The sequence below is a fragment of the Chionomys nivalis genome, chromosome 16 (assembly GCF_950005125.1).
Source record: "Chionomys nivalis chromosome 16, mChiNiv1.1, whole genome shotgun sequence".
Classification (NCBI taxonomy): Eukaryota; Metazoa; Chordata; class Mammalia; order Rodentia; family Cricetidae; genus Chionomys; species Chionomys nivalis.
Window position 1 is genome coordinate 26,725,848 of NC_080101.1, and position 22,217 is coordinate 26,748,064.

The 22,217-nt window shown below is 50.5% G+C and overlaps 1 protein-coding gene across 1 annotated transcript; it reads right to left on the reverse strand.

Moving 5' to 3' along the window:
- Glipr2 (GLI pathogenesis related 2) lies at positions 1–21,144 on the reverse strand. Its single transcript, XM_057790743.1, has 5 exons — positions 21,014–21,144; positions 10,459–10,567; positions 9,989–10,092; positions 8,258–8,335; positions 1–1,386 (listed from the first exon to the last, which is right to left on the reverse strand). The coding sequence occupies exons 1-5, from the start codon at positions 21,024–21,026 to the stop codon at positions 1,226–1,228; spliced, it is 465 nt and encodes a 154-aa protein (XP_057646726.1). The 5' UTR covers positions 21,027–21,144; the 3' UTR covers positions 1–1,225.
- Positions 21,145–22,217: the final 1,073 nt, after the last annotated feature.

Sequence of the window (22,217 nt, forward strand, 5' to 3'; positions counted from 1 at the left end):
TTATTGTCTCGTTAGTCGATATCCCTGGATGAACAAAATGGCACAGTGTGAGACTGTTCACAGTCTAACGAAGACCAGCAGCCTTGGTCTGTACTTAGGTCAACAACCCCTTCCTCCAACCCTTCCACTGGCAGAAGGAGATGCCATAATTTCAGAGACACTCAACTGGACCTCTGGCTTGGTCCCTCCTGAATGGACCTGGTTAAACCTCTATTCACAGGGAACTGTGTATAGTTTGAGACTAAACACAAAATCAAATTGGCGTTTCTTATCTTCCTGTTTGGGCCTCCTCCTGGGAGCATTTGGGCTGTTCACACATTCCAGGAGGGAGCCACAGCTCAGCTGCAGCTACAGCTGCCCTGGACAAGCCTGGGTGGTTACCGCCTCCTGGGTTGGGGAAGGACAGAGGCTGTGGGGTTTCCTCTAGGGCCCCCAAGTGACCTCACCCTCACCCCTACACCACTGACTTCATAGTCCAAGACCTTGGCCAAAAGCCCAGGCCATGTGAGGGTCCAGTGAGATGAGATTGGGGGGTAGGGCTGTATTCCAGACCTAGCCCCGCCCCCAGAAGCCAGAAGTAGTGCTATAAGCCCTGAAATTTAAGAGGTGTGAAAGGCACTAGTGGCTGTGGCATTTGCTCTTTAAAGGATAAAAACTCCGAGGAAGTAAGGGTTTGTTTTTCCTTCTCCTTTTGCTCTTTGGCAATTCCATTAGGGAATCCCAGTGGGTGTGGGATGATATCATGTCTTCCAGCAGAGAACGAGAAATCTCAGTGACTCTGTGGAATGGAACTGGTCACGTGTCTCTAATGCAAGCTGCTTTATGTCACATTTAAAGGAAGTTTTAATACTCTTCAAAAATCTACCAAAAGGAGATTACAACGCAGGAAGTTCCCATCAAACGACCTTACTTCTCAGTGTGGCAAATATTCAGAATACAAAAAGTCCGAGGATAGATATCAGAAGTAAGAGATACACAAAAGAAGTCTGCTTAAAAGCTAACAGCAAAAAGATGTCAGGATTGATCTCACCCAAATCTAAGTAACTGTGGTCTAGGTAACCCTCGGGATGAACGCTTCAGATGCCCATCCTTTAACTGGGATGAGCTCATGGCCAGCCACCTATAGTGTGCACAGTACGCCCATGGGGCAGACCGTCGGCTGGCTCTTTGTTGTTCTGTGGGCACTTTGTATGTGTGTCTCCAGCTTCTTGTGACATCTCCTGAGTTACTTCTTTGGAGGTGGGACATTTTCTTCGAAGTAGCCCTGGTTGACGACATTCCCTGCAGGAAAGTATCTGGCCACCACAAAGGAGGAGCCGTCACTTGCCGATGCCTTCCCCACGCCTATCTTCTTCGTATTTTTCCACACCATGGCTGTGAAGTGTCCTGTGGGAGACAAGGGAGGAGCAATGAGGGGTCCGCCGAACCTTGAAGAGGATGCTCAGGGGACCCTCAAAACCTGCATGCTCTTGTCCGGCTCAGGTAATTAGATACTCGCAGATGCTGGTCATGAAGAAGAAACAGCACACGGCTGCACGTGTCAATCAATCCCACAGACCTCAGCCACCTCAGCACTTTCTCACAGTCTTGCTGAGATCATGACAAAGCACCGTGATCCCAGTACCTGTGACCCCAGCTTCCAGGCACCAGCCCTCAGGGGCGCCCTTCCAAAACTGAATGTTTTGTATTTTAGATTTTTTAATTTCATTTTATGTGTATGAATGTTTAGCGAGCATATATATGGTCACCAAGGAAGTCAGAAGAGAGTGGTGCCAGACTGCCTGGAATGGGGTTTTGAATGGTTGTGAACCACCATGTGGGTACTGGGAACTGAACTCTGGCCTCTGCAACAGCAACAGATACTCTCTCACGCTCCAGACCCCCAGGCTGAACTCCTGAAGTTCTCTCTGTTATTTTCTGAAGGTTCCCCCCCCCCCCCCGCTGTGTCTTACTTGACCTCTCAGGAACATACAGTCCATGTCCCTTCTTGTTTCAAAGCTTCCTACCTCACTGAGTTCCAGGACACCCGACTCTTAGCAGCCCTGCTGTCTCCATCTTGGTCCTGCAGCCTCTTCACCCTCAATCCAGGCACTCTCTCCTTTCCTCTCTATACTCTGCCCTTCATGCAGTTTCCTCTTTCCCTGACTTCCAGCTGGATTTCCCCGGTTCAGTCCTCCGCGCTCTGCTCCTGACACAGTCACCACGCACATCCACTTGGATGACACATAGATGCAATCTATCGAGATCTCACTCTCGATTTTGTTCCCCCAGACTTCCCATCGGTATCAACAGCATCTTTGTGCACATAGCTGAGGGATGAGCCTGAATCCTTTCCTCTCCTGGATTCCTCACAACCACCTACCGCTAATCCCCAAGGAATGCAACTCTAAAACCTAGCTCAACTATATTCTTCCAAAACCTTGGCTTCATTCATGGCTTTCTATCTTGGAATGATGCAACATCTCCTGACTGCTCTTGGCTCCACTTCCGACCTCTTTCATTCATTTGTCACTGTGAGAATGGGAAATGTCACTGCGAATGAACGGGAAAGACAGATCACCCTGAGACTTAAGTCGTATCCATTTAACTTCCTCAAGTCAAAATCTTACACCCCTAGCTGCACCTGGATTGAAAGCTAATACTTTGGCCTGGCGGCTTCCTTCCTTCTTTTCCCTGGATACAGTAAGCTGTTTCCTATTGAGAAAGCCCTGTAGGAATGAAGCCTTGCTCAAATCAGCCTACGTGTGGATATTTTTCCCCCAGTACTGGGAATTGGACCCAAGACTATAAATGTCAGTAAGCACTCTACCACCGTAGACTTCCAGCCCTTGGAAGCTCTCTTACTGACTAACAGTTTCTCGTCCCTGAGGTCTGAATAAATGTCATTTATTTAAATAAGCCTTACTCAATCACCCTTTCATTTGCCAGACATCTCCCTCTCTACCCTGACCCACACCCTGTCTTTCCCCTTCTCCATTCCTACTGGCTCCTTCATCTATGACACCCACATGGCAAAGAACAAGTTTTATTTTTTGTTTTTCAGAGTTGGAGTTTATTAAAGACATTTACGTTAGGCTCAGACACGAAGGTTGAGTGGAAAAGGGAGGTGCCTAGAAGAAATCAAGGCTTACTCAAGAGTGTGGGCTTCTCAAAGGGAAAGTCAGAGAAAGGAAGGCTGGCATAGCCAAGTATGGCCATAGCTCTCCGTGGAAGTCAGTCACAGTTCATTGGCTGTGTCTGGAGAGAGAGGAAACATTACACTCTGAGGGTCAGGAAAGCAGACTTGGCACTGAAACTGCCAGCAACTGCCAAGGTTTCCTTTTTTTTTTTTTTTTTTTTTTAGATAGGGTCTCTGTATCTCAGGGAAGCTTCATATTCAATATGTAGACAAGAATGATCTTGACCTTCTGATCATCCGGCCTCCCTTCTTGTATTACACTATGTGTCCGCACACCAGCTTCCATACAGTGCTGGGGATCGAACCCAGGACCTCCAGTGTTACACACTCAGCTTATGGGGAGCAGGGGATTGAACCCAGGGCCTCAAGCATGCAAGGCAGGCACTCTACCAACTGAGCTATACTTCTGCCCCACTTGCTGTGGGACAATCTTTGTCTGCTGTAAGTATGTGTTACTCTCATTGGTTAATAAAGAAGCTGACTGGGCAACAGTTGAACAGGATAAGGGAAGGCAGAAGGGCCAAACTGAGAATGCTGGGAACAGAAAGGGCAGAGCTGGGAGTCGAGAGCAGACGGAGAGAAGCAAGATAGTAAGATGGATACGCAGAAAAGGTACCAAGTCACGTGGCGAAGCATAGATAAGAAATATGGGTTCAGGGCTGGAGAGATGGCTCAGTGGTTAAGAGCACTGATTGTTCTTCCAGAGGACCCGGCTTCAATTCCCAGCACCCACATGGCAGCTCACAACTGTCTGAAGATCCAGTTGCAGGGGATCTGACACCTACGCACCAATGCACATAAAATAAAGTTAAATAAACCATAAATTATAAAAAAAAAGAAATATGGGTTCATTTAAATGTAAGTGTTAACTAGTAACAAGCCTGAGCTATTGGGTGAGCATTTATAATTAATATTGAGCCTCCATGTTGGTTATTTGGGAACTGGCAGGCAGAAAAGAAAAGTCTGCCTACGCACTGATTTCTATTCTTACTTATTTCTTGACCTTCACTGGCTTTGAAGTCAAAGATTGGGGCTGTCTTCCTATCACTGTGCCTAGTTCATGCATATATATATATATATATATATATATATATATATATATATATATATTAAATTTGTTATCAGGCCCAGTGGCACACCTTTAATCCCAGCACTCAGGAGGCAGAGGAAGGTGGATCTCTGAGTTTGAGGCCAGCCTGATCTACAGAGTAAGTTCCAGGACAGCCAAGGCTACACAGAGAAACCCTGTCTTGAAAAACAAAAGCAAAAAAAAAAATTTTATTTATCTGTGTGTGCATGTGTGCGCGCATGTGTGTTTACATGTGTGTGTGCGCGCGTATGTGTGTGTGCATGTGTGTGTATGTGTGCAAGTGTGTGTGCATGTATGTGTATGTGTGAGAGTGTGTGTGCGTGTGTGTGTGTGCGCGTGTTGGGGGGCACAAGCATGCCTCAGAGCACACATGAAGGAGGTCAGAGAACGCCTCTAGGAGTCAGTTCTCTCCTACCTAAACTCAGGCTGGCATCTAAACCCAGGCAATGACTCTAAGCCATCTCACGGGCCCATAATTTTTAAATTTTGAAACTTCAGCACTTAGGGCAGAGGCAGGAAGATAGTGAGCTCCAGGTCATTCCAGAGTATCTGGTAAATTCAAGCTTCCTTAAGCCATACAAAGATCTCAAAGATTACTTTAAAAAAAAAAAAAAAAGCAAAAGAAAAGTTGCCTAGGTCAAATGCTAAATCTTTACTTATCTTTAAATTTGTATTATTTGTATTGCCCTCAGCTCTAGAAAGTCTGGTTTTCAGTTCTGAGGAGAGCGCCCCTTCTGTCCTGGCCGCCCTTGGTTGTTCCGTTGTGGTTAACAGCTCCAGGCACTGGGCAGCCCTGCTTCTCTGGCTGCCTCTTAGCCAGGGCTCAAGCCCTTTCTCCCACAGGCTACTCTAAAGTGACCACGGCTTTGGCCATCGACCATCTTTCTCTCTGTTTCCCAGAGAAGAAGGAAACTTCCATCATCCACTGGTTGCCAAGCACCTAGCGGGACAGAAAGTGGCTAGGTGCCCGTGGCAGCTTCTTCGTAAGGGAGGACACTGAGCGATCTTCTCTGTGGAGATTTCCGTTGGCACAGATAATCCCATTATGGTATTTACAGATGAATTAAGAGACACAACTTCCTTAGCAACGTCAGATACATACTGGTTTCTAACGCTAACGTCCAGCAACAGTTCCTTTTTCTTTTCTTCTTTGTCCCCACCCCTTAAAGGGATCACATCCTCTTTCCAGCTGAGGACCGAAACTTCCTAGAATATGCCTTTGAAAAACCACACTGAACCTATTACAGCATATCCTTGCAAAGAAACAATGGACAAAGGCAAGAAGGAACGAGACGACCCTTTCACTGCTCTGACAGTGCAAAAGAGGACACACACACACAACTCAGGAAAACTTGCACAAGAAACCAGAAACTTAGATGGCATTCAGATGCCAGGTCAGACCAGTCCTCATTTAGAATAAACAAATCTCCTCACTTAACCAGGACAGAACAAAGTAACTAAGAATGTTTTTTCCATGCAGCACATAGCAGGGACCAGTGAGTAGGTGTTATCAGGGAAGGCTGCTGGGGGGAGGGGCTGTCAGTCCAAGCAGACTGCAAGGTATCTCACAGGCCTTTCACCTATATGAACTCAGATCAGGGAATCCCAAAACACAAGCAGGGAGAAGCCAGGAACTGAGAGATTCGGGCAGGATGGACCTGACAAGCCTCAAGGTTCCGGAAGCCTCAGTTCTATAACACCGAGTGATGCCCTACCTGCGGCTCCAGTGTCATTTGTCCCCAGTATTGCACAGGCACTGTCTCTTGGTGTAGGGGCCATGGAAGAGGCACCAGGTAAGACCAGAAGACATGAGGAGACCTCTTTGTAGGTCTCAGTCTTTTCCTTGGCTAAATGGGCAGAAAAGGCCATGCTTTCTGCCACCTTGGAGGCTGGCGCGGCTGTGGATGCATTCACTTAGTAAGCATCAAGCAGCGGCACACGCAGCTCCGAGATCCAGCATGTGTCTGGTTGCTCAAGAACCTCACTCATGGGGAAAGCAAGCAAGGAAATGAAAGTCTCTGGACACTATCTGTATCCTTAACACTGCTCCCTCCTCTTCATTCAGTGACAGGATCATTGTTATCTGAACCTCTGGCGGCTGCTTCCTGCTGCTCAGCCTGACAACTTTGGAAAGGGGAGCCAACTGAACAAGAAACTGTCCCAGGTTGGCACCTAGAGTTGCAAGAACCCTTCCTGGACAGGGTGAGCAGTAAGCCACAGGAAACAGCAAGAACATGTCATTTCCTGCTTCTGAAGAAACTCTCCAGGGTATGGGAGGCCCCAAGTGGCTCTACCCTTATGTAGGTGGGATGGTGGGGTTTGGGTGGGGAGGAAAGCCCTCCCCCTTTCAGTTTCTCTGGTGTTTTGAATCATATACACATTCTTCTTACCCTGTCTGGGGGCCCAAGAAGGGTCTGAGTCACTTCTTAGGAAAAGTGGGGAGGCGGGGGTGGGGCAGTGAGGCCTGCAAATGAGGCAGAAGGACCTCAGAAACCAGAAGAGCTGCCCAGACATTAATAAGATAAATGTTTACTGCTCAAGGCTGGGGAAGTGGCCCATCCTAAGCACTGGCGCAAGAAGCTTGCCTAGTGTGGAGGTGGGAGCCCATTGGCTGGGCAGTCAAGTTGCTGAGCTCAAATTCAGTGAGAAACCCTATCTCAAAAACTAAGGTGGAGAGCAACCGAGGAAGACCTTAGACAGCAACCTTTTCACACACATTTGTATCTTACACACTTACGCGTGCACACACACACACACACATTTACTGCTCGCTCTAAAAAAGGCTATAACAAAGGTGGTCTCCTCCGGTTCTGCATCACCAATTCCCAGAAACGCCTGGGAGACCACCACCAGAACTGACTCGAGTTCACACCACAAATGGCAGAGCTAGGAAGAGCCGAGCTTTCCTGAATCTTAGGCTCACCTGAACCACAGCCTAGAATGCAAGAGGAAGGGAAACCCCCTAGTACCATGAGGTGTGGAGAACAGGCAGGAAGAGGAGGGAGGTGTGAAGGAGGGAAGGTGAAGAATGGCCTGACCCTTTCCTGACTGCCTCCAGGGAGCCACAGCAGTGCAACCAGAGCAGCTGAGGCAGAAGAAACACCAGAGGCAGGATAACCAGTCAGTCAGATGTTCTCAGATACTAGTTCAAGAAAGAAGCAGCCAGCTCAAATCCAGATTCCAGAGAACACGCTGCAATGAGGGGAACACGCTGCAGTGAGGGGAACACGCTGCAATGAGGGGAACACGCTGCAGTGAGGAGAACACGCTGCAGTGAGGAGAACACACTGCAGTGAGGGGAACACGCTGCAGTGAGGGGAACACGCTGCAATGAGGGGAACACGCTGCAGTGAGGAGAACATGCTGCAGTGAGGAGAACACGCTGCAGTGAGGGGAACATGCTGCAGTGAGGGGAATATGCTTCACTGAGGGGAACACACTGCAATGAGGAGAACACGCTGCAGTGAGGAGAACATGCTGCAGTGAGGAGAACACGCTGCAGTGAGGGGAACACACTGCAGTGAGGGAAACATGCCATAGTGAGGAGAACACATTGCAGTGAGGGGAACACGCTGCAGTGAGGAGGACACGCTGCAGTGAGGAGGACACGCTGCAGTGAGGGGAACACGCTGCAGTGAGGGGAACACGCTGCAGTGAGGGGAAGGAACACGCTGCAGTGAGGGGAAGGAACACGCTGCAGTGAGGAGGACACGCTGCAGTGAGGGGAACACACTATAGTGAGAACACACTGAACTTTGAGCTGACTGGGGACATAATGGAGGGGGCAGGATCAGTATCCTGGGTACCCCCAGATGAAGAAAGGGTAAGGTGTGGGATGATGGTGGGGTGGGGTGAGGTGGACAGGTGCTGGGGAAAGGAGGCTTTGGTTTCTGGGCAGCTCAGCTGGAGAAACATGACTGAGCCAACGCAGGAGGGAAAGAGCGAACCTTCTGAAGACACCGTCCAGCCCAGGCGCCATTGCCACTCACCGGTCCCTGAGGTGAAGCCAGGCTGCTGGAAGTTGTAGTTCTTGATCTCACTGTACCACCGATCAGCCACTTCCTTTCCTGGACAGAAAAGGCACATGTGAACTAAGTCATGGAGTCTAAACCCGCCCCCTCCCCATCTCCCACAGACCCCAAACCACCCGGAGTCCACGCCTGATGAAAAATGCACGTCTGACAAAGCGCTGATGAAATAATGCATGAGGGTTACTCCCGCAGACTCCTGGGGACTCGTGATGAAGACAGAACCTTCGTTGGGATGAGCACTGGCCCGGGGTTAAGCCATGGTCCCCAGATAAGGTAGCCTACATCCTGCCACGGATCCGCCGTGGCATTCTAGGCAAGGCCTTTTCTGCTCTGGGCTTCTACAATAAAAATGTTGAGCCCAGCACATCCTGAGGACCTTCTAGCAATGGTCTGAACTTCTAGGAGGCATCCTCATTCCACCCGGGGTCTGTTTCTAAAATAGGCCTGAGTAAATGCAGCTGAGCCTGTAGGCCAAAGGTAGTCGCTGCCACCAGAAAGGCCCTCATCTGGAGCATCCACTGTAAGCCATGGCGTGGGGCGGCATTTCCCAGGGATCTGTTGATCCCAGTGCCACCGTTCCAACTCAGGACACAGGAGTCAAGATGGGTCACCCTAGGCCTTGTTACAACTTAGAGTCTGATTAAAGCAGGTCCTAGAGGACCGTGATTCTTCATCTACCAAGTTCCCTACCGTGGCTGCTAGTTCATGAAGCACATATCAGCCATGCCTGGGGACCATTGAAGGGAAGCTGAGGCTTGGGGCCTTCTTCAGTTCTATTGGTTCTGGAGGAGAGACCCAGGGATTGGAAAAAAATTTAAAAGCTCTCCCCAGACTCTCCTGAGTAACCAGGAGACATCAACTCAAACCTCTTTGTGCAGGAATGGGAAAGCTAGGGCCAGAGAGATCTAACACAGGCCCGGCTAGAACAGCGTCCTTAGGGCCCAATAAGGAGAGGCAGCAGCCCTGGGCCCCTAGTCTGCTGACTGAGGGGGAGGCGGAGAGACCCCATCATCAGTCGCCTTTCAGGCACATAGCTCTTGGGGAGTGAGGGGCAGGAGAAGGGGGGCTGGTGTGTTAGAAAACCAGGCAGCCTGGGGGATCCCTTGGGAGCCCTGGGGAATGTGAGGCTTGGGAGAAGAGGAATCTTTTTCTCCTGGGGTTTAGAGAAAGCTCAGGGATTGTGACATATCTATTTTTCCTAAAAAGCTACTTCAGAGTTATAGGAAATAGAGACTCAAGAATGCTTGCTCAGTGGGGTGGGGTCATTCCCTCCCAGGCTCTGGGCAGAAAAATCATCTTTTTATTCTTTCTTTTGTTTTTTTAAAGAAAAGAAAAATGCTCAATTCTTTTCTTTTTTTCTATGATAAGAGCAATATACCTACAGCATAAAAAAATAATTTAGAAACCATCAAGGTTGCTCCAGGGCCCACAGAACCAGGCTGCCATTGGATACAGTGCTGCAGTCTCCTGCGCCCACGCATCTGAACTGCAGTCTAACTCCTCTGTTCCCGGCTCCCAGCTTCCTGGCTCCGAGCCAGCCACTGAGGTCAGCCCTGGAGCAGATGCTGAGAATTCAGGACCTCCTCTCCCTTCCTGGGCCTGTGGCCACGCCATCACTGAGCCACGAAAGGGCATAGTGTCATCCGAGGTCCAGATGGACAGAGAGAAGAAGAGTCAAGGGTGTCCTACCTGTCTGGTCGTAGGATGCCCACGCAAGGTTCTCCCCACACTGGCCACGACTGGACTCTGGGCTGTGCTTGAGGATTCTTGTGCTGGCCAGGGCCTCTGAATACCTGCATAACATGTCTCCTTAGAGCAGGCCCAACCTAGGGACCCTCCACCCCAACTTAGGACCCTCCACCCCGATCCAGCATCTGAGTTTTGATCTAGTATGACTGAGCCGCCTTCCCTGTCTGGGTTCCCAGAGGGATAGTGGAAACACCACCCCCGTGCCTGGGCCTCCGACAATCCCATTTTCAGAAGAGCACACTGACACTCAGGAGTAGAGGGAACCTTCCCGAGCTGGCAGCAGAGTGGTCCTTAAGCCTGGCTGTACCGGCACTCCAACCACATCCCTTCAACCACCCAGGACCCCTCTGTGAGTGAGTGCAGAAGCAGCTCCATGAAAGACTGGTGCCCGATTGGGGCTGGAGACTCACTGCTGAGCTTCTTGGTTGAGCTTCTTGCAAAGCTTCAGAGGGGGGACACCGTGCTGAGCCCGGTACTCGTTGTGGGCCTTCAGGACCTCGTTATTGAACTGTTTGGAAGCTAGAAGGACAGAAGGATGGAGAACCCTCAGTGCAGAGGGAAGACCCTCCAAAGGTACACAGGCATGCTTCAGGACATGCAGAGACTGCCCGCCTCTTCTCCATCCTGGTCACACGGCCCTGTTCCACACCAGTGTTCATCTTGTCTCCACACCCCTGTCACCCTCCCTGTCTCTGCAGATTAGAGATCTGCAGATTATGTAGGATCTTCTGGGCCACGTTGGGGATGTGAATCTTTATCTGAGGCAATGAGAGACGACTAAGCCGAAGCAGGGAGAGTGTTTCTGAAAGATGTTCTTGGTGCTGAAGAAGGTAGAGAGCTGGTCAGACATCTAAGAGGCAATGTCTGAAGGTGACGGCAAACCTCAGTCTAGACCAGTAGACTCTGGAAAGGGCTGGCGTTGGGAGCTCAGGGAAGAATAACTTAGCTATAGTGGATGGTACCATGTTGGATCAGTGAAAACAAAAGATGCGGGGAAGGGAGAGGGAAGGAAGGAGAGATTAAGGGGACACACACACACACACACACAGAGTCAAATAAAGCCAGATAAAGAGGGAGGACCAAATAAAGCATCATTGAGGGATGGAGGAGAGGAGAGTATAGAAAAGGACTCCATGGTGACGGGAAAGGAGGGTGTGATCTGCTGTGTGACGCTGCAGTGGGGGAAAGAGCCTGTGCCCAACTGAATGATAAATTCACTAAAGACAAGACCAGAGGGCTGGGGTTAGAGACATAGGGGATGGATGAAGAGCAAGAATGGACGAAACCCATACTGCTCAGATCTGAAACAACGCCATCCTTCTAGTATCTTTTATTTATTCAATACTTGTCCCAAACCGTCCATCAGTCCCGCCAGCCAATCACCTTTCACCAAACATCCATCTGCTTTGCTCCACATCCAATGTCATACACCCACTCGTTTTTCCATTTCCAGCACTTACCCTTCCCCCAAGTCATCATTTGTTGAGCAACCACATCCACCCACCCAAGTCCTGACCATCAGTTCAGACCGACTCTAATCTACACGTCTGCTCCCTGAGCACTGTCCCACGTGATGCCAAACCCAGACCTAAGCTCACCCAGAGAAGGAAGATGGTCTTGTGAGCAGAGAATAGTAAAGGTGCAGGAGGAGCCTGGAGCAAGGGGCCAGGATTAGATCACAGGCCTTAGGAACCTAGGAATCCACCCCTCTGTAGACATGGGGTACCCAGAGAACTATGAGCGAGATCAGACTGGCCCATCTGCCAGGAGCCTGTCTTTTGGCGGTGGTAGGAAAGGTGCAACCACTGTCATGAAGGAAGTCCTGGGGCCAACGCAAGCAGGAGGGAGGAAGAAATGCCGCTCGCGGTTGGTGGCCGCGCTGTCCTCAGACTTTCTGACAAACTACAGAGGAAGTAGATCGCCCTTGGGGGCTATAGGGCCCAGCAAGATAGCGTTAGGTGATTCAGTCTCAGAACATATGGTGGAGCAGGGTTGGAAGGGCTCTGAACTGATTTGTGAGGTTTGGGGTAACAGATGGCAAAGTGAACAAAGGTAAACGTGGAAATAATGACTCAGCTTAACGCAGAGGGTGGAGTCACAACCAGAAACCCTCACATTCTGGTGGCCAGAGAAGGTCCACACCCTTGTGTTAGGAAAGACAGACTTCAGGTCTCCTGAGGTGGGAGGAAGCAGGTGGTGTTTAGTTAAGTGTCAAGTTTCCAAGGTGAAGGACTCTGGAGCTGCTTGACAGCTGTGTGATCTCATTTGACAATGGGGCATCTCAAGGAAAAGTTTCGGTTTGGCATGTGATGTGGGACTGGGGACATCAAATCAGTCTTTCAAAGACCATGGGGAACAGGGAATAATGAGAACAAGAGCAGCAATTCCTGGGCACAAGTCACAAGTTTGGTCTTTTTTAGTGAGCTAGGGAACCAGCAGGATAATGTGGTAACCATGGTTCCTAGGCCGTGGGTGCTCCACCCTGCCTTGCACAAGTGGGGTCTTGTGAGAGTCAGCACACACTGGGATCAGACTGGAAGACTGCGGTTGGGGGGGGGAGTTCTCTGGGGAATTCTGGGGTCCTACAGGACAAAGCTGGAGCTGGCAGGCAGGAAGGGCAGGATGTCAGCCAGGAATAAGAAGGTCCTTTCTCCCAGTCAGAAAGTTCCTGGAGCTTTAAGGGAACAAACCTGAACTCTGGCAGCCCTGACAATTGGGGGTTCACCCTGTCCTCCGTACTCTGAAACAGCCGTCCCTGTTCTCACTATTCCAAGTGGAAAGCAGAGAAAGGTGACAATGTGGCCATCGTGAGAGGAGGAACAAAAGATCCAGTGACCCCCATCCCTCCTCTCCATCTGGGGTGACCTGATGCAAGGTCTGGATTTAAATAGCAGGCAAATTGTGAATAAGGAAGCTGCTCTCCTTAAGGTTGGCCCCACGCAGCAGGCCTTCTTTCAAGCAGCCAGTGCTCTAGGTCTCCTCCTGGAAGGCAAGTCCCTCCCCATGGCTGGCACTGGGGTTGCAGCCTTCTCCTTCCCCCCGCAGCATGAGACTCCCGGGGCCATTCCAATTCCTTGGTTCCATTGTGCCAATAGTTTGATATCTGAAGTCTGCATCTCTCTTTAGAAATATGTGCCTTTGCTGGATTGGCATAAAGCTTTCTGGGGATTGGACAGAGCTTCCTCCCAGAAGGTAGCAAGCTACCACTGGGCCATGCAAGCCAGTTTGTCTCCATTCCTTGTAGGATCCCATCCAGTGCTGGAGAGGAAGGTGAGGAACGGGCCTGTGACTTAGAGGAGTTTCCCACCCTTTGGTAAACAGACAGGGTTATAAAAGGGCTTGTATGAGCTACGCGTCACACTAAGAAAGGCCCCTATCTGCGTGATAGGCACAGCCAGGGCCATCCTAAACTAGTTCCCACGACTCAAAGAGGCCAGAGAAGGTCTGCTGGGACGCCGTAAGGGACACTTGAGACTTGGTGACACGTGCAGTGTCACAAGAACTTCCTGGAAAGGGTGTTCCAGGTTCAGGAGGCGGGAGGAGGAGGCCAAAGGTGCAGAAAGGGCCAGGCTATGACAGGACCCAGGAGAAAGGGCACCAATTTAAAGCAGCTTGTGGGCTGGGGTCAGTCTTCACTGGACCCCATAGCGCTGAAGGCTCTGCAGGCTTTTCATCAGAGACGTGTGTGACTTCTGAAAACTAGGTCACTGTACTCCCAGAATGGAGGAAGTTCCAGGACACAAAAGTGAAAGTTCCTGAACCAAGATCAGTGCCAGAAGCTGACGCCAGGCACAGGCCCCAGCAGGGTCAGGTTCCCTCAGCCGGGACTTTTGCAAGGGGTCACTAGGTCTCAACAGAGACCCATAGCTTCCCATAGCTGGAAGCCAGGGGGCCCTCTAGCCATTTAGGGCTGTCTCGGAGCAGGACGAGAGCCCCAGGAGGCAAGTTATCAAAGGTGACCACACCCAGGCCGAGGCACGCCCTACTGCTATAGAAAAACCCCAACACAGATAAAGTCAGAGTAAAACCAGCCACCCACAGCCAGGCAGGGTGGGCCCTCAGCTGTCCCAGGGTGGGGGAAGGGCAGGATCCACACTTTATTTTGCAGAAGAGCCAGAAGGAGGGACAGGCAGACCTATCTGCCCTGGGCTCTTGCTTTCTCTTGCTCATCTCCCACCAGGCCTTGAAGACCTCGTTAACCTCTCGCCGCCTCTTGGGGTGTCCTGACACATTTATGACTAAACTAGAAAAAAATGCTCTTTGCAGGGACAGCAGTCTGCCCAGATTCCCTTCCTGCTCAAGGGGTACCATCAGGAGGGATCAAGACTTGAAGGAAGGCCCTGCTCTGAAGCTCTGCCCCGTAACCCATGGTCACCATGGAGCAGTGGGATGTGCCCCTCAAGCTTCAGGGGACAGCTGAAGGGAGCAGTAGGGGAAAGGAGCTCACAGGGGCAGTTTCCTCCAAACTTTTGCATTTCTCAAGAGCCTCCTGGGAGAGAGGGCTGCAGGAGACTGCAGAGGCTAGAGCAGGGGCAACAGCCAGGCAGCTGTCTGGGGGAATGCAAGGCTGCGCATTCTAGGTGGGGCTACTCTGCTTCCTTTTAGGGGACTGAGGAGAGTGGGAGGATTCTGAGAGCTGGCCTTAGCCCCCCACACCTCTGCTTTGGGCAGACAGGCTCATTCCTCAGCTTCCCCTCCCTGACCACTGCCATCTCCAGTCTCCCCACAAAGGGTGGGAACAGGCCCCTCCATACTCTTGACAAGAGGCTGGAAAGCAAGTCGCTCCAGCCTTTGGGGCAAAACTGGGTTTGCATCTTTAGGAAGACTAGGAAGCAGATAATTGGAGAGAAAACAATTTTACAATTTTTTCTTTTTTCTTTTTCAAGACAGGATTTCTCTGTGCAGTCCTGGCTGTCCTAGAACTCACTCTGTAGACCAGGTTGTCCTCGAACTCACAGAGATTTGTCTGCTTCTGCCTCTCAAGTGCTGGGATTATAGGTGTGCACCACCACTGCTCAGCTGGGAAACAATTTTGAAAGTTCTTCCAAGCATGGAAATTTGCTGAGTGAGTGAATGAGCAAAGGAATAAGATTCAGAGACAGCATGAGGACTAGATCCCTGCTGTTTCAGACAAGAAATCGGCGTCTGGGGCAGTGTACAAATGGTCTCAGGTCACTCAGACCCAGGAGGCCCTGGTTAAAGTCAGACCTAATGGCAACACTCCCTTGCCCCTCTCCCACCCCTAATCCTTCACACTTGCAATTTTACACCCAACACCCCTTTTTCCTGATGGCAGGAATAGGCTACCAGGTGTTGCTCAGCTGTCTGTGGGCCAGGAATCCATTTCTTGGAGTGATGACCTCCTCCAGGCCGGCCTGTTTGAAAGACGCCCAAGTATACACGTGGTCCTTGAATGACTGAAGCTGCCAGACAGGAGAGTGCTTGCTCAGGCAGCTCAAGTGCCAGTCCTTCCCTAGTGACAAGTTTCTGTCCCCTGGGCCCCAGGCTCCCCTCTGAGTACGGAAGACAGCTGCGGGTTTCAAGATGTCCTTTAAGCAGGGAAACCCTTCAAATGAGGCCGGCAAGGAAATGAACAGATGAACTGGGTTGCTGGGGTTGCCCTGGCCCACGTGGCCTCTTCCTGTAGTGGTCCCAGGGGCTCACCCAGAAGAAAATTCCTGGCCTTCTGCTCTGATATCCTCTGGTGTTAGGGGGCCCAGTGTCTGAGACACCAAGAGTCTTAGAAAGGATTGGAGTATTAGTGTGGGTCTAACCAGAGTCCAGGGATGGGAACTGGGGTGAAGGCATGTGGTCAGTGTGCTGTGGACGCACACAATTCAGAAGGCAAAGAACTAGGCTCTGCGTGTGCAGACACGCACGCGCGCACATACACACCAGCCAGAGCTAAATTCTAATCCTAATTTGTTCACATACTGGTCCAGACATTATATGACGAGCGCCATGGCTGTTGAAAAGGCCAATAACATAAAATACCTAACTTCACTGCCTAGCATACAACAGGAGGCCAAATGATTGGCAATCACTATTATTCAAGGCAGAGGGCTATTGCAATCTTAGGTCCGAGCACACCTGGTATACAGAGGCCCAGCAGGGAGACCAGGGCTGTGGGCAGGATTGAGAGCTTCCAGCACCGGCCCAAGCTCTCTAGGACTGAGCCTTGGCAGTTGTATGATGGTTTTTGGGGATTTCTCACACTCACCGTGAAGCTCTGGGGTGTATCTGAATTCTGTTCCATGAGGCCAAACTGCAGCCCAATGAGGCAGGGATTGATTCCTTAGATGGTCTTTTGGGAGCCACGTAAATTTACATAAATGGGTATCGCTGAGAGGCACCTTCCTGAAGCCTCGGCTGGTGGCCTGGATCTTCAGGGTTGGGTTTATGCAGCAGGCTCACTGGGTCTGAGTCATCCAGAGGAGTTACTTTCTCTCTGGGGACCTTAGAAGATGTGGGCATGTGTGGCTACGAAGGACGTGGGCCTGGGCTAGAGAGCTAGCGAGTGGGGGACACCTGACTCTACCTGCCGCAACCTGCTTCCAGACCTGCAATCTGCATCAGCACCGTTTTCGGGCACACTCGTGTGTCTCCCCTTCCTTTCTATTCCTTGAAAGTTGTCATCAAGTCTGTCCAAGATTGCCACGGGCAAGTCCATCCTTCCTCCTCTCTGGCTTCCATCCTTGCCCTAGACCACAGCTTCCCTGGCAACGCCCCTACACCCCATGGTCAGCACACAACTGAATGTAGGGGTGGTGAAAATTTTGGCAACAATAAAAGATTTCTGAATGTACAACTACCAAAACTTGATTCAAACTCAAGCACAAGAATGAACTTGAGGTGCTTCTGATAGTTCCCGACAGGTTGTGTGGTCAGTCTCTCCGCAGCCTTGGTTCCCAAGTCACCAGATGAACACTATGCACTGCATCTATACCGTCACACCAGGCACTTCCCCAGGCACTTCTTGAGGTAACTCTGCTCATTTGTTATGGATTTCAGTGTCTTTAATGCACACACAAAGCGTTCTGCTCTTATAGAAATATAATGGTAATTACAGAAAGCATAGTATTTTCCTACTGTCATTTCTCAGTCAAGTTAGTGTAGTTTAGAATTATGTCCTGTTAGAATGCTTGAGTTTGAAATCTATTTATTTCTATTTACATTTTTTCAGGTCTGTATGTGGAGGTCAGAGTACAACTTGGGGGAGTTGACTCACCCTATTGTGTAGGTTACAGAGGTCTTCGAGTCTTCAGGCTTGGCAGCAAGTGCCTTTACCCAGTGACCCATTTTGTTGGACCTAGAATGCTTGGTTTTAAAAATTGCTATTGAGTTATTCACTTGAGGGTCATAAGAAGTCTCCAAAGAGCTAGGGATGTAGCTCAGTGGTGCTTGCTTGGCATGTACAAGGCCCTGGGTTCAAGCCCTCATACCAAAAAATAAACTAAAAAAATCATTGAATGAATTTTGTCTTGAGTTAGGACAGAAGTTCCAACAATAAACTGGGCATGTGATGTGGGATTTCCCCCTGTATGCTGTGGAACAGAGATAGGCAGGGAAAACTAAACTGAGTGCTGAGAGAAGGAAGGCGGAGTAGAGAGAGGTCATGTAGTCCTGCTGGAGCTGGACGGACTTTAGCCAGTAAGCCACAGCCATGTGGTGGTTCACAGATTACTAGAAATGGGTTAAATTAAGATGTAAGAGTTAGTGAATAAGAAGCTAGAGCTAATGGGCCAAGCAGTGTTTTGTATGATATAGTTTCTGTGTGATTATTTTGGGGCTGAGCAGCCAGGAATGAACAAGCAGCCTCCTTACTACAGGTGTGATAATACACACCTTTAATCCCAGCACTTCAGGAGGCAGAGGTGGGAGGATCTCTGTGAGTTTGTTGAGTCCAGCCTGGTCTACACAACCAAGATTACCTAGTGAGACCCTGTCTCAAATGTGTCCTAAAGAACTGTTTGAAGATAAGTTTCTTTTTTTTTTAAAGCAGGGGAAATGGCTTCTGATAAAACACTTGCCAAGCAAGTGTGAGGACCGAAGTTGGGGTCCCCAGCACCCCTGCTTAGAAACAACAACAACAACACAAAGCAATGACTGGGTAAGGGCGGTCATGCCTGCAGTCCAGAACTAGAAAGGAGAGAGAGGAGGATCCTGGGGCCCGCTGGCCAGCTAGTCCAGCTAAGTCAGTCAGTTCCAGGTTCAGTGAGAGACCCTGCTTCGAAAGATAAGGAGGAGAGTGGCTGAAGATGACACCCACTGTCTGCCTGTAGCCCTCACACACACACTCACACCCCACATACACACACACCCCCCACACATACACACAAACACACACCCCATGTAAACACATTCACACACTGAACATATACACATAATAAAATAAATTTCTATATGATTTATAGTCAGCAAATATTTGATTTGTATACTTGTTTTACATGCCTGTATACCTGGAGTTGTATAACAGTTTATTGAGTAAAACTACTTCTTTTGCAAGTGGACAGTTTCAGAAGCCAAGCCTGAGGTGCTTGCACCACCGCTGTCTGTGGGGAGGCAATCGCTCCACTCCGTGCCTCTAGCCTCTCCCACCCTGCTCAGTGGCACCCCGTATCCCTAAGATGACCCAGAACCTCCCAGGACCTTCTAGAATGGGCCACTTTCTTCACACTCCTTTGATGGTCCTCATAGAGGACACCTCTCTCCTGTGCCTCCCCCACCTTCCTTCATTGTCTGAATCAAGATCATTTCCCAGCTCTTACAGAAGTCCCCCCCCCCCCGCTGATTCATGTCACAATTCAAATGAACATTCCTGAAGATTGGCTGGCTCTTTGTGCACCGGGTCCACAGCTTGGAAGAAAGGACAGGTGTTAGGAGGGAGGGGACACAGAGACAGATGGGGGAGAGCAGGTAGAAGGATGACGGCACAGGTGCAGTTCTAGAAAATTGTGTCTTAGAGCAGGGGCTGGAAACAATCAATCAAAATGTATCTTAGGGGCTGGGGTGGGGGTGGGGCGGGTGGTCAGCTTTGAATCCCAGCACCAGAGAGGTACAGATAGATGCTGGTGGATCTCTGTGAATTTGAGATCAGTCTGGTCAACATAGTGAGTTTCATATTAGACAGAGGTACACAGTGGGACCCTGCCTTACAGCAATAATAATAACAATAAATATCAATAAAATGAAACACAGCTTTAGAGAATCCCTGGACTGCCTCATAAGTCTAGAGAGGAAGGAGTTAATTTTTTCAAGTAGAGGTGTCAAAAGGCCTTCTCACATCTGACATCATTTGCCCCATTTTTCATCTCGTTCTTTTAATTATGTGACATCATCCTTTCCACTGCAAAGGATCTTGGGGGGTCATATGGGCCACCCTCTTTGTACAGATGGGTAAACTGATGCACAGAGGAAGACCTTACTTTGCATCACGTAGCAAATGGTTAGTAGGGCCAGCATTGCAAACCAAGTCTGTCACTCAAGCAGGAGGAAAAGCAGGTTATGACCAGGTCACGGAAGGCCATTTCCTGTGCATCTCTTGAGTCTTGGTCCTGGAGGACAAACCCAAGAAGGGACCCAGCCTTCCTCATCTGAGGCTGGCAGCCCATTGACTTCATTGTTCCTTTAGGGCAATGGTTCTCAACCTTCCTAGTGCTGCAACCCTTTAATACAGTGCCTCATGTTGTGGTGACTCCCAACTTTAAAATTATTTTCGTTGCTGCCTCATAACTGTAGTTTCACTCCTCTTATGAATCATAATTTAAGCATCTGTGTTTTCCAATGGTCTTAGGCGACCTCTGTCCACCCTAAAGGGTTTCGACTCACAAGCTGAGAACCAGAGCTCTAGAGTCTCCTGTGAGGAAGAAATGATGTCCCAATAAATGTCCAGAAGGGATAAGTCTGGGAGAAGTAAATCTATTACCCAACGCCTGTCCCTTGTCTTTGCAGGAGCAAGGACAGATGATGCAGGGTGTGAGCTGTCCCTCTGAAGGAGGAGGGTGACATTAGAGATGGGATCCCCTTCACAAGAGTTGAGCTCAGAAGAACGGAGAGAGTTTCCGGCTGGATAATTGGAGTGGTAAAGACTGGGCCAGGACACCCAGGGGAAGTAACCTGAGTGTGAGCCAGCCAGCACAGCTGTGCAGCAAAGGGGGCGGGAAGCAGGGAGCGACGGGAAAGCTGGTTTTCAGACATTTCAACCTCACAGTCCCAGTGATGAGGATGAGCAGCGGCAGGGCAGAGATCAGAGGGGGAGCGGGTCTGCACAGCACCCAGCCTGGCACAGAGGGCACTAAGGAGATGCTCCTAAAGAGAGCGAAAAGAACTCCCAGAGCCGCCTTAGTGGGACTGGGACCGGACTAGCCGCTTCACAGCCACGGGTGCTGTCACAGTTTGGTGACTTTTTCCAACTGTAACTTTGTCCTCACTTGGAAACAAAGCAAAGCCACGCCTCGGCAGACTCAGAGAGCTATCCCCATCAGCGCTTGGAAACCCTCCCTGACGCAATCCCTGGCTCGAAGCCAGAGGGACCCTCTATCGCTTTCTCTCTTCTTTCTCTCTTCTTTTTTTCTTTTCTTTTCTTTTCTTTTCTTTTCTTTTCTTTTCTTTTCTTCTCTTCTCTTCTCTTCTCTTCTCTTCTCTTCTCTTCTCTTCTCTTCTCTTCTCTCTCTCTCTCTCTCTCTCTCTCTCTCTCTCTCTCTCTCTCTCTCTCTCTTTCTTTCTCTCTCCCCCCGGTGGTCTTTCCGCTACCTCTGTTCCCAGGTTGAACCAGAAACAGCCGCAGCTGCGCCTTTGGGCGCTTTGCTCCGCGTGCTCTCTATCCCCACTCAAGGGTCATGCATTGCAACGAGAGCTGCGGGGACCACAGGGGATTCCCAGGGGACAGGGCCCCAGGCGGGATAGGGTGACGGCGAGTGTCCCGGAGTCATCCCAGCACTACGGCGGGCTGAACGGGCAACTCACCTGACTTGCCCATGGCCGACTGTGTGCGCTCCTCTGCTCCGCGGCGGCTGCGCTGCGCGGGGTGGTGGGTCCCAGCAGCTGGCCAGGGCCAGCAGGGGCAGGGGCGGCTGCAGCCACTCCCCCGGCGCCGCCCGGCCCCGCCTTATAAGGCAACGGCAGCTGCAGGCGGAGGCACGGGGGACCACCCCTAGAATTCACATGGCCTGGTGGGATTCCGTCGCTGACTAGGGCGGTCCAGATGTGGATGCGGTGCCTCTCTCCCCGATCTGAAAGCGCGCGTGAGACCTAGGGGAGCTTCAGCCTTCCTTGTGGTTCCCCATGACTCCCGAGCTACAGAGGCGTCGTTAAGACTGCGGTGCTCACTGTAGCCTGGCGAGATACCGTTCCCGCCGGTGCCACCAGGGGTCGGTACTCTCCCAGTCTCGGTCTTGAGCGACAGACAACACTCCCTCCCCCGAGTGTGCTTATTCCCCTCCTTTGCAACCCTGTGTTTCAACCACATCTTTCTAGGACCCTTCCGCTATGCGACCCCAGGTTGTAATTGAACACGTCCTAGCCCTCCAGCTCCAGCCGCCCCAGGAGGTGCCCACAGCTCAGTTCGGACCTGTGCTCTTGACCCTCACTGCCTCTGAGACCAAGCCAAACTTCCCACCCCTGAGTCTGACTCCAGACATGGATTCCCACTTCTCTAACTTTATCCCAAGTTCCTGTCAAACCAGATTCCCCAAACGTTCCTGGTTTTGCTCACTCATCCCTCAACAGGGACGGCCACGTACCTGGCCCTCCTAGCCTGTACTCTGGGGTCTGTCTATTTCTTCAGCTCTCATCAGCCCTTCCCTTCCCCAATCTTAGGACAGTACACACCAAACACGGGAGAGACTGGCTCAAGGTCTTCAGCCCTGAGAAGTGCACCCAGACAAGGCACAACCTAATATACTCCCTGTGCCAAGGGAACTCTTTCTCACTTGTGGGACAGAAGATTTGGAAGCCCCTGTGGAAGACTTGTGTTCAGGCTTTTCTGTAAAGGACTGGTGAGTTGACTCAGGGTAAGCAACCAAACTCTAATTCTGAGCTGGATTCCTTGAACGAACACAGTGGAAAGAGGACCAACTCTTGAAAGCCATCTTCTCCTTGGGGATGGTGGCACGCCCCTCCTCCATCCCGCCATTGGCATCATCTAAACTGAGTCCAGCTGGTTAATTCA